At 40.7% G+C, this 12,604-nt stretch overlaps 1 protein-coding gene across 3 annotated transcripts in view; it reads left to right on the forward strand.

The window, feature by feature from the left end:
• mctp2a (multiple C2 domains, transmembrane 2a) overlaps positions 1–12,276 on the forward strand; it is a 46,020-nt gene extending 33,744 nt beyond the window's left edge. For 2 of the 3 annotated variants that reach the window (XM_008412368.2, XM_008412369.2), the window contains exons 19-23: positions 1,588–1,629; positions 6,999–7,108; positions 7,335–7,444; positions 8,494–8,591; positions 11,443–12,276. In XM_008412368.2, coding sequence (XP_008410590.2) covers positions 1,588–1,629; positions 6,999–7,108; positions 7,335–7,444; positions 8,494–8,591; positions 11,443–11,502 — 420 coding nt within the window. In that variant the 3' untranslated portion in view covers positions 11,503–12,276. Of the gene's footprint in view, positions 1–1,029; positions 1,558–1,587; positions 1,630–6,998; positions 7,109–7,334; positions 7,445–8,493; positions 8,592–11,442 lie in introns of those variants that run through there. The other variant, XM_081608195.1, reaches the window with a different exon arrangement.
• The last annotated feature ends 328 nt before the right edge of the window (positions 12,277–12,604 follow it).

The following is a 12,604-nucleotide window of genomic DNA, read 5'->3' on the forward strand; positions in this document are numbered from 1 at the left end:
GTCAACAAATAGTCTACATTTTAGAGAGAAGCAAACTTTAATTACATTTCAGTTCTAGTTCCTTCATCTTAAGGAACTATGAAAGAATAAACTGGAATAGTGAACTTTTTAGAAGAATGGTGTTGTAGATGTTAGTTTATGACAGATTTATTGACATGTCTGAAGTAAATATGTGTTAAGAACTAAATAAAAACAGTGCTAAAGAAAAAAAAGTGATCTCGAGACAGTTATAATGGACTGAATACTGACCCTACTGCACTTAGGCAGCAATAGGTAACAGGGACTGTGCCAGACATAACTGTAATGGCAAAGTCTGCAACTTCAATCTTACTAAGAGATTTATATAGCAATTTATCTCGTAAAGAGGGGGAAACCATCAGATTTTTGGGGGTTAGCATTAGATTGAAGTACTTAAAAAAAAACAATACACTAGCCTGCTTCAGGCTTCTGTACGGTATTTACTCAAAAGGAAAACGCACCACTGCAATGTTTTTTATTTCATGTAATTTTGGGTGTAAATAATGACCTTCTGTCTACCCCCTTCCATCCCAATGTCAAAGGACAGTAGTAACAGCACACTTTGGCTAATTATCATCTGCCTCAATGCTAAAGCTAACGAGAGATTGATCGTGTTGTCATATTGGAGAACATTTTAAATTTGAATACTGTCTTAAACTCGGTCAGTAGTGAATTTAACAGTTTTGCACTATTGTATGAAAAAGCTGGATGACCAAGAGATGATGAAAAAGCTGACTGTTGCTGAGGCATGGCCGTTCTGCAGGTTACCAGGACGTTTGAATCCATCTATAGGTGTCCTTTTTTATAGTGTACAAAAAAGGAGCAATAAATCACTTTGATGTTACTGTAAGAGTCTTTGTTAATCTTTACATCTACTAATGCGGGCCTCCCCTTTTATTAGCATAGCTCTTTCACCTCTTAGTATTTTGGGAATGATACTTTCTCTACACATGCCGATAGAATTTAATGCTGTTCACACTACTGACTGGCCTCAATTTCACCATCTTGTAGGCCTTCTTCACTGACCAGACATGGGCCAAGCCCACTCCCACACCCCCAAAGTCAAACCCATGGCCCACTCACTGTGACTGCTGGATGAGATGCCGTCTCTGGGAAATGTCCAGACTCACCCTCATATCCAGCTCTGAGACTCTGTCACCCCACTTAGACCCTACGGCCAGCAATGTCACCGCTCTGCACCGGGGCAATGTCACAGTGTGCAGCACAGCAGGGTTGGGGATGACTTGATATAAAGTGATCTAGGCAACAACATCTAAATTAAATGTTTTTTTTCTTCCTCTCTTTCGTCTTTCTGTTTTTCTGTGTGCCTATGTTGTGGAGAAAAGAGATTGCTTTTGGTGTGACATTGCTCTTGCGAGGAAGGCCCTTCTTCACCTTTCCTTTTGTGTGAGGTCACCCCTGTGATGCAGTCTCTATGGAAACAAGCCTCTCCCAATAGGGGTGAATGTGCTCAAAGAAAATTTCATTACTAGGTGTTTGTTAAAAATGCTCCAGTGCCCACATGTCTCATTCGTTGGAAATCACCTCATACCCTTTATTTTCTCGTAGGTGAACATGGCCATGGGTGACGACGAAGAGGAAGACGAAAAGGTAGCGCTTCTTATCTAACTCTAAAATTTTCAAATGTATTTGGTTGAATTTTCTCACATGGGTATCTCCACTATGGATACAATTTTGGAAAAAATTACTTAACTTATTACCAAAAGATTTTGAAAGAAAATATACACAATAGATCTTTATGAACATCAATATAAACTCAAGCACATGATAACGAGAGCATGACTGTGGAGACCCTTAAGTTGGTCAGAATTGTATATGATGGACTGACACAAAGTTGCTCAAAATTGTGAAATGGAAGGAAGTGATGCATGGTTTTCCAAATGGACCTTAAGTGTATTGCAGCATTTACATACAACATTTGCACTCTGATACCCCCAAATAAACTCCAGTTGCACTGAGGTAGATGTAGCCCAAATGGCCAAATGGATCCACTTGTGTGTTATTTATACTCAATGTAAATCCAGCTGTTCTGAGGAAATCTCAGAAGTTTATTGGAAAGCATTAGGGAACCAACAGGATCACATCAGGGAACCCAGTCGGCAGGTTGTGGTGAAGTTAGGTTGTAAAACAATGTTTCAAGTTTTGTCCAATCTAACATCTGGCAAAGGGAAAGGATTACACAATAAGGAAGCATGCCAAGGTGAGTATTATTTAGGGAAGCACCCAAGTGCTATGGAGGAGTTGCAGAGATCCACACCTTAGGTTGGAGAGTCGGCTAACAGAACAGTTATTAATCACGCACTTCAAAACTGACCTTTATAGAATGGAGGCAAAAAGAAAGCTACTGTCGAAATAAAAGCTGCAGACCCGTTTGCAGCACGTTTTGTAGGAAGTACAGCAAACCTGCACAACTAAGCAGGTGTTCTGGTGCAGAGGTTCACCTCATAGCAGGGAATCAACCCTAAAGATGCAGCCATACATACAATGACATGGTTTAGATCAAAGGATATTCATGTGACACAGTCAAAGTAAATTCAATTCAGTTTATTTATATTGAGCCAGTTCACAACAAATGTCATCTTTACAAAAAAAATAATTTCAGTTCAGTCACACATACATTTTAATTGATCCTAGTTATCAAAAAGTGTGCTCAATTAATTATTTAAAGTAAATTAAAAAGTCCAAACATAATACAATTAAGAGCCACATGTAAGACTTATAATGGTTTCAGACTATGAAAAGGTGGTAGAGACATAACTTAAAAGAATTGGACTCAGTATTTCCAGCAAAGGTTGGCTCTGTATACAAGTAAGTTATTCTAGCAAGTTTTTACAGGACATTTTAACCAAAATGGGAAACCAACAGTGACTAATACTTTGCCCCTCTTTATTTTGACTCCAACTCTCTAGTGTCTCTTGAAAAACAAAACAGGAAATCTTTAAGTAGCCTGAAAATTATACTTCCCACAGCACACAACTTTCAATTATACTCATCCCGCTGTTTTTGCTAAAGAATGGGGGGGGGGGAGTTAACAGGAATTCACATTATTGTTTTATGGCAATGAAGTGTGGAACTAACACTGAGCCTCCAAGCGTTGACCCCTTGTTCTGTGTGTCTAGGCCCAGGATTCATATCCATAATGCGCTCAATATATTCTACTGCAGATGACCAGAGGCTACAGAAGAGCCAGATTCCTTTAAAAAGAGGGAAAAAAAACAAAGGCATATCCACCAAATCCTGTCTGAAAGGAATTAGCTAATTTGTAGATGAAACTTGCGTGATATGTCTGTGTGGTGTAAAGCCACACTTTCTATCTGCAAAAGGAAAACCGGTGCTTGAGCAAACAGCAGAGACAAGGAAATGCAGGGTTTTATGAATACTAAATAGGCAAGGATTACCTTGATTCACAGAATTTAATATCATGCTTCCACATACCTTGAAACTTCAGTGCATAATAGAGGATTTGTTTCTTTTTCACATGTAAGAAATGGCAGTGTGTTTGCTTCATGGGTCTCCTTGTGTCACATGTTTGCAAACTCAACCCTTGCCTCTTAAGCTTTTTGAAAGCTTTTCCATGAGCCTCCTAAGCCCTTTCACACTTCCTGGAAATGAAATATCTTCTTTCATTTACTAATTAAGCACTCACCCATGTTTGTTTTAAGCTGTCAGCTTTAATTTAAAGTGGCTTATTTGAAATTCTTGTTATGGTCCTGCTGTCACTTGAACGTGATATCATTCAGAGTGATCAAACAGTGTAGCTTTACACGGCCTATCAAAGTCTTCTTAAAAAATATTTGGGGTTAAAGAGTGATCAGCGTTAAATTTGATGACTTCAAAGCTTTGCATTCCTTTCCTAGTTTCTCCTCCAGCATATGAATAAAGGTTTTTCCCTCTGAAAAGGTTATGGTTACCACTCAAATATGTTTCTACCCCCCCTTGAGGAAGGAAATATGTAAACCTCTGCTGGAGCAGTAAGCTTGTGAAGGCATGACGTTAAAGAGAGACGAAAGCCACGGCGGCGTTACAACAGAATAATGCAGAGCAGATTTTCTGCCTGTGAACAAATCTGTCCTCAGGGAAGGAGACAGCTTACAGATTATGTGTGGGCAAAGTGACTTCCCTTTGGCCTCGGGTATAAATTGAGCAGATAGACGATATTTAATCATAACATAAAGAAACAGAGAACCAAAACAAGTCCATAGATATCCAGCTGAAATTAGCAGAGGAGATGAAATGACCCCTTTTTGTCGCCCTCCGGCTGCCGGTGCTGGTCTGAGTTTGAGTCCTTCTCAGAGCTTTGCCTGTGGAAGTTAAGGGGGTGGACGAGGGCTGGGATTGTGGCCATGGGGGGTGCCAGTCTGGGCTTCGGGGTTGCGTCTCTCACCGAATACCCTACTGTCACCGCTCTTGTCTCCTTGAACGCAGTCGTGAGACACGCTGCCCATAATCTGCGGCGTGCGTCGTGGGAGCAGCAACACGCTAAAGCCTTACTGCAGCATAAATGCTTTGGTTTATTTTAGCTCCAGGAGATAAATCACTCTGAACACAGGTGTTTTTCATTTACACAAACTCGTATTTTCATCTGAAAGAGTCACAAGATAAATATTCAGTCTGAGAATTCAAATTTGGCATAGTTCATTCTAATTAAAATTATGCTAAATGAGCTTTTATTTCCTGCCTTTGATAACGGCACACATGTCTGCAGGACTGTGTTTACCTTTCTGCAGGAGATCAAATTGGTTCTCCATTACTGCACCTTAAAAGGAAGCTTTTACAATTTATCTGAAATGAGAATGTGATTTCGCTCAGGTTTTTTAATCAGGGGAAATTTCGAGCTTATTTAGTCCGTCCCCAGTTTACTCATCCTTTTCTATTTAAGCGGAAGATCTCTTATGTATTTTTTGTTTGGTTCTGAACTCAGTAACATGCCTTAAAGAAATGAAGGAACAAAGAATATCATTTAACGATCAATGTAGGAAGGACTTACATTTTTGGTTGCTAAAGCAGTACTTGGTTTGGGGAATCTTAACGCAGGTGCTGATGAATGCATGTTTCAAAGTAGAGCTACTTGCTTGTTTTTTTCTTCTTCTATAATTAGAGAATAATTAGCATTTCTTAAATCTCTGGATTTAAGAATGCCTTAAAAAGGTGTTTTTACACCTTGAACCTTTCCATATTTTGTCACACTATCACCACAAACTTGAGCACTTTGAACTGAGGGTAGCTCAGTGGAGTTTAATCGTGATGTGGGAGAAGACAGTCACATAGTTTATTTTCCCTTTATTTTATGGTTTGTCTTCACCATGTTTGTAAATCTAGAAGCATTGTTGTGGCTTTTGTGACAATGGCTTTCACTCTTTAGCAAAGGCCAGATATGTAGACAGTAAAGATTAATAGTTGTCAAGTCAACAGCTTCTCCTGGCTTAGCTATGGATCTTTGCAGTTCCTCAATAGTTATCATGAGCATCTTGGCTGCTCTGCTGATTAATACTCTCCTTTCCTGGCCTGCAAGTTTAAATAGAACGCCAAGTTTTGGTAGCTTTGCAGCTGTGCCATAGTGATTTCATTTTCATATGATGCCAGTTAAATTGCCTTTAATTAAAGTATTGTATTTGTAATTCACACGAGGATCACAAATATTTTTTGGGGTGCATCAGGTACGTCAGACTAACAATATTTTTCAGCCTTGCAGAAGAGCTGAGATAACAACTTTACCTCTCGATACAGAGCAGAGAGCAGATCAAGATGATGCAGAAACACAGTCTGTATTTCAACACGATGAGACCAGTAGATGTTAATCTGGAAGAAAACATAGTTGTGATGTTTTTTCCTTTTTTGGACAGCGCTGCGGCTTTACTGTCTGTCCAGATCAGAGCCCAGCGGGGGAGGTTCCGCTAGTGTGGGAATTGCTCTCTTCCTGCACCGTTCGTGGAGCAGAGTGGGCCCAGCAGTGGGGAATCTCAGTGCTGGCAGACAGTGCGTTCCCAGGGGCTGCCTCGTGAAGCTCTGATAAAGGCATTCTGTCTGGGCCCTGTCAGTGCACACAGGCTGCGGCTTCAGCTGACTTGTAACACAAACATAGACATCCTCAAGCCTCCTGTTAGGGTCCATTAGAGCGCCCTCCCCAGCACTCTCATCCCTCCCCTCTCACTCTTCCTCTCCCACTCTTCTCCCTGTCATCATTCTTGTCATTATTTCCTCCTTTTGATGTGAGGTTTCTCAGCTCTCTTTAGCTTGTGTTCCTCGTGTTATCTCACACTCCTCTGCCCTGGAAGGCTTCATAGCTGTCGTTATTTCCCAGCTTGATGTGATTGTGTTTATTTCATTTGGACAAAGACCCTAAAAAAAATTACTGATTCAAAATATTTGTTTTATCAGTGCTTTTAAAGAAAAATATGCTCATGCGCATAAAACATTCTTAAAGGAAAATAAGTGTATATCTAACTGCACAAAGCAGGCTGGAGTGTTTTTTCTCACGCTGAGGGAATGTTGGCTTAGGTTAGATAGGCAGACCTGACGTATTTGTTAAAACATGTTCCATCTTGCGCCTGTGCAGGCTGCTGGAATGAAAACGCTCCGAAGTTGTGAGGCCCCTGCTGTCCTTGCCTTGGTCATCTAGTCTGCCTGATTGCAGATGGCCATTTTGTGTACTTTTCATCTTACCCTGGAGTCCTGATTGTGCTGCACTTGTGCAACAGCTCCATTGTGCACAGCTAACAAAAGCTGAAATCTTTCATCCCATCCAGGATAACAGCTCCTGAGCGCCTAGTCTGTCTCATCTTCAAAAACATAGTCTAAAGATGTACAGTGTTTGCTCATTATGGGCCATTCAATAGATAAATTACACATGATGGCAATGGCAGGGCTAAGCTGGTCTTTGTCTACTCTGTCCAACATTTGACATGCAATGCACCTCACCAGTGTCTGTGCATTTCTTTTTTTTTCCTGTCATTTTTTAGGAACCTGGAAAAAAGGGTTTGATGGATAAAATACACATGGTGCAGGAAGTGGTGCTGGTGGTCCAGAATGTTTTGGAGGAAATCGCCAACATCGGGGAGCGAGTCAAGAAGTAATGGCCACATATACGGAGCAATTTCTTTGATGATTCATGTTCACCTGAATAAATTAGAACATTATAGAAGAAACATTAATTTATTTCAGTAATTAAAATCAGATACGTAAAGCTCCAACTCGTGTATTCATTATGCACAAAGTGGTAGATTTCAAATGTTTAGTTCTATTCACCTTGATGATTACGGCTTACAATTAATGAAAACGGAACATTTCTTTTACAGCATCTTCAATTGGTCCGTGCCCTTCATGTCGTTCTTGGCTTGCCTGGTGCTGTTTGTGACTGCATCACTGTTGTATTTAATCCCACTACGGTATATTATTCTGGTATGGGGTAAGTTGATTTTTTGTGATTTGTTTTTGCTTTTATTTTATTTATTAATTTTTTTTAGAAATCACACAGTTTAATAACAAAATAATAATATACAGGAAAAGTGGATCAATTCAATATTGCAATCATTGCATCCTAAGAAGATTTTAAATTTACCCAGATTAACTTTTTCTGCTTGCTTCCAACTGGAAATGTCTGATTTAAGAAGTGCCGTAATTTAGGAACTCTGCCATGTCTACACCTCTGCAGATGCACAGAGATCAGACAGTCGCTGAGGTTCGCTCTTCTCAGTGTGGGCTGATGCAGCAAAGCCCAGCAGAGGCATGACCAAGGGTTTGTGTGAAAACAAAGCCAAGGCAGAGAAGAGCAAGCCGTATATAATACATGATGTCCTTGGGCAGTCTGTAAGCTCCTAGTCTAGCCTCTCATTATCTGCTGTAGTCATACAGCAACACACTGTTGTCTCAGTGGTCAGGCAGTAACACTGCCCTCACCAGGCTCTCCTCCTCCAGCTGTATAAGCCCACAACCACAGTACTTCCACGTATTGCCTTCAACACAATCAATACCAAAAAAAACAAACATATCAAACACAAAAACTCACAATCTGAGACTCTCCTCTGCCTCCCCAGTTAACCCCCATCTCTGTGGTTGCAAGGCAAGTCTTTCAAGTTACTTGCACATATTTAAGTCCTTAGGTTCTTTGTCTGCATGCTAAGGTGTTCACAGAACTGAACTGTGAATATAATGGTCCCATTACAAGGCCCTGGAGATATTCTCCTCTCTGCAGCCATCTGCAAACCAAATATAGATACACAAGAAGTTAGGAGATTGTAGCAAAAACACAAGACAAGTTGCTAAGTTTGTGCAAGTCCAATTTTTATTGATGACGTGTTTTGTTGTTTTCATCTGCATTTAATTTCATTGATTTGAAACAGATCAGCATCTTAGAAAATAATTATTAAAACCCTAGACGGTATAACTATGTGAAACAACACTGCTTGTTATGACACCTTTATTTATTAATGTGTTTATTTGTGCTTACTTTCACAGGCATTAACAAATTTACCAAGAAACTGCGCAGCCCATATTGTATTGACAGTAATGAAATACTGGATTTCCTCCAGAGGGTGCCTTCTGATATTCAGAAGGTAAGGGTCCAATTTTACATACAGATAGGGATGGAATTCCCTGAAGATGTCTGCATTATTTGCTGTACCGCAATTCCCAAGTGTTGCAGAAATATATCCTCTGGCTTTGTTTGATTATTAATGGACTCTCGCCTTTAAGCAGCTCTGGCCCAATTATTCCTCAGTGTGCAACTCCCCATCCTCAGTCACCGCCGTGCCTGAACGAGGAGGCGCTCAGATCTCTCTCCTCGGCTATCTGGCTGCAGCCTCGTCCGTTATTAGCAATTTTGCGCGTTTGATTGAAGCAGCGCAAAACCCGGCGATTGGCCGAGCGCAGGCAGGCAGAGGCAGTTCTTGACAACTCCGACTGTTGTGTCAGCCTAGAAACTCTGACGTGGCCTCAGTCACTTCAGGGTGGTGGAGTCAATTAATATATTCGTGAGCCCCGGTCGTCTTGCTGGGTGCCATATGTGATTACATATTAGCCACGGCTGATATGTCATTTGCATTTACATCTCAGATCCAAGAAGAGCTGTCAGGTTTGTTATAAGTGTCGCCGAGGCTGCTTGCCGTCCACTGACTGAGGATTTTCCGCAGGCAGGAAATGAAGTGCCAACACAATGCCTTCATCTCGCAGGTAGCTCACCAGAGCAAGAAATCCTGACAGTCTGAATCTGGCAAGGCACTCTCACCTTGCTCTGTTTCTCAGCTGCACCCTTGATGTCCTCCTGCAGCAAGCCGGCGCTGACTCCTCTGTAATGTTGGAGGAAGCCTGTGTTGTTTGAGATTTGGCTGACTGAGTTGGCAAAACAAGGTGGCGAATGCATTTTGATTCGGAATCCTTTGTATGTCCTCTTCCCCCGTTGGGATGTGGCGTTTGAGCTTTGAAAATGACTCGCTTTCAAATCCCATGGAAACAATACTTTTTAGCCCGGTTTAAAAGAGAAACTACATCTTGAAAATGGCTCCAATCATAAAAAACAAAGCACCCTTAAGATTCATCATGCGTGTGTTTCATTACGTCCTGTGAAAAATAATCTTAACATCATATACACAGGAGAACCAAACAATACACCACTTTTTTTTTTTTTGTTTTTGTTGACTTAGAACTTCAATCTTCAGATAGGTGTGGACACAAAACGGCAAAAAGATGGAAAATTGACTCCTGTCTTTCTTGCAAATGTGACTTGGCAATTAGTGCCTTTGCACATCTACAAAGTGTGCCTCAAACGGGGACTTCTGACAATGCCGTGTCTGTCTGGAAATAAGAAGCATCTGTCAGTTCTGAGGACAGTTTCATGTGCTGATGCAGGAGGCAGTCACTTTGTTCCCACATTCCATCTCTCGTTCTAATAATGGAGAGCGGCTAATTAGCATAGAGTTCTTACCTTTTTTTATTTAACAGATTCACTGTATTGTTTGAGCTCGGAAAGTGAACTTCAAAAGCTGGTTTTCAAATTCCTAATGGCCTCTTTTTCCTGTTAAACAATATGATTTGTCTTCTTTGGATTGTGGTTGCAATTAGGACAAGGAAAACGATGCTTACTTTTCCGGTGTCAAAAGTTAAGGAAAAATAGTATGGTACATACTAAAGTAGGTGATCTAATGAGTGAAACTTGATATTAATTCTAATTCTACATATGTCAGTAGCAGAAAGGGAGGAGAAAAAAATCATTTGGGGTCAATTCAGTCTTTTACCAACTTGTAAACGTATTCTGTACCCAATCATTGACTCTTCATCCCAACCTTCTCCTGTTTTGAACCTGTAGGCCAGGCTTTTCACATAAGCTTTGATTATTTGGTATTTTTAATTTTGTGAGGAATTAAGTAGATAATTGTGCACATGCTGAAATCTGAGAAAGCTATCAATTAAGTTTTATGTATGCTACATTATTGAAGATGTTGTCTCGCACCCTGTTTTGATTAGTGGCAGCTCTTTTGCTCCATGGATCATTTGGCTGGTGCAATATACTTACTGATGGTACTGTATCAGAAAGAAAGAAAACCTGAAAAATGAAAAAAAAAAAAAATATTTTTTTTATGCTGATTTATTTTAACTGGAAAAAGTTAGCTATTCATATTAAACTGGCCATTGATAAATATATAGTTATTTCCTTTTGTAACTGTTAGCTGTGACTTACCACATTTTTGCTTCAATTTCATGGTTCACATAAAGGCCTGATATGTATGGGAGTGTTCAAAGGTCAAAACCATTTCTGAGCAGAAATAACCCAAAGGCTACATCACATTTGCAATAAAGTATCTTGATAATTCAATAATCTTTGGGGAAATAAGCAAAAGTCCAAGTCCTAAGGAAAAATGTCTGACCAATGCATGACGGTGAGGATTATGCAGTGGGCCCTGTAGAAGGCAGCTCCATGTTAACCTGGCAAAACTAAAACCAGAGACCCTAAATGACCTGCACCCCTGACTTTAGCCCGAGAAAGAAACTGCAGAGACTTACAAAGTCTTGAAGAAAGTTGAATGTAGACAGCTGGCAACTTTTCATCAGAATCAACGGCAACCATGAACAAAGTTTTCCTTAGTAGACATAACCTACCAAGTGTGATTATGCAGGTTTCCCTTCCCTCACTGGTCTGGCAGGTCATCTCAACAGTTGAAGGCTGTTTCTAATATTGGGATTCTGGTGCAGAGTGAGAAAGGGGGGGGTACACTGGTATAGAACCCTTGACTTCTCAAATCCTTCCTCCCTGTGATTAATCCCCTCTGCTCCTGTGTTTAAAAAATGATTCATTACAGGCGAGCTTGCCTCGCTTTGCTCTGCACCAGCTCTCCTCAGGGGAGCCATTACCGTGCGCTCCACTGAGCTCGGATTACCTGCCTCTGACCAAACTCCTGTTTGTTTTTACAGGTGCAGTACAGTGTGCTGAGAGCACCCACTGGACAGAACCAGCCACGCAAGAAGAAGTAAGCTCAGCGGACATGCTGGATGAAAGGCTGGTCTTCCTGTCTCTGTTCCTCTCTTTTCCTTTTTTCTTTTTTTTTTTTTTTTTAAATGCGTTACCTTGCAGTCCACCTGACAACAATGCTCCAGTGCCAGCTGAACCCATGACCCCGCATACCCGGCCACACCACCCCAACGCTGCCCCCTGCTGCTGAGGGGCAGCCAGCCGCTCTCTGCCTTGTGTGTTTGCCACCCCCCTGACAGGGGCTGTGAACTGCAGCAGCTATGAGGGCAGCACATGGTGCTGTCAATCACAAGCTTGGAGGTAAAGAAAAAGGGAGCTCTGCAAGGCTCAAGCTTCATCTTTGAAAATAATTTAGAACAGGAATGAAAGACATCAGGGTTGGCTTGGTTTTCTTCTTATTTTGGTGTAACTAAAAAACTTGCCTCAAGACAATATAACTTTAACAAGTGACTGCCATGTTTTTATTTTTTATTTTTTTATGTAGAAGTTTAATGTAATGAAATACTATATTTTACATTCACAGAAAATCAGTTTTATTTCAGGAAAGAATACTGAATTTTATAGTGCAATCTGTGGTATGGTTTTTCCGTGTATAATTTAATGGTGCCACTTTTCCTCACTCTATCTTGGAAACAAACATGTATTTATGTTCTGAATGTATTAATTCTAGTTACCTGCACTTGAGTTTCTTTGATGATTTATGTTAACTTTATATGAAAGTATCATGTTTACACTGTCAAATGGAGAGTTTGAATAAAGAATCTTGATCAAATTGAGCTTTTGTTTTTCTTGTGTTCTTTTTTCCTCCAATAGCTCCATCCCAACGTGGATGGATTACACCACTTCTTTACGTGAATACACGGTAAACACATCTGATTACACAACACAGCCATTGAAACTGAGCTCACACACCGACCACCGCTGTGCCTTGGTTACCGAGCTCACATCAAAGCCGTGTGGCTCCAGTGTGGTTCCTAATGCATCGCTTTGTTGCCTTCTCACAATAACAGGGTCCAGATGAGAGAGAAAGAGCTCATCTCACAGAGAGTACTCTCTCTCTCTCCATCCTCAGCACTTAGTGCTTTATATTTCCACTAAAATCAC

This window comes from Poecilia reticulata, chromosome 6 (genome assembly GCF_904066995.2).
Source record: "Poecilia reticulata chromosome 6, P_reticulata-male-v2, whole genome shotgun sequence".
NCBI lineage: Eukaryota > Metazoa > Chordata > Actinopteri > Cyprinodontiformes > Poeciliidae > Poecilia > Poecilia reticulata.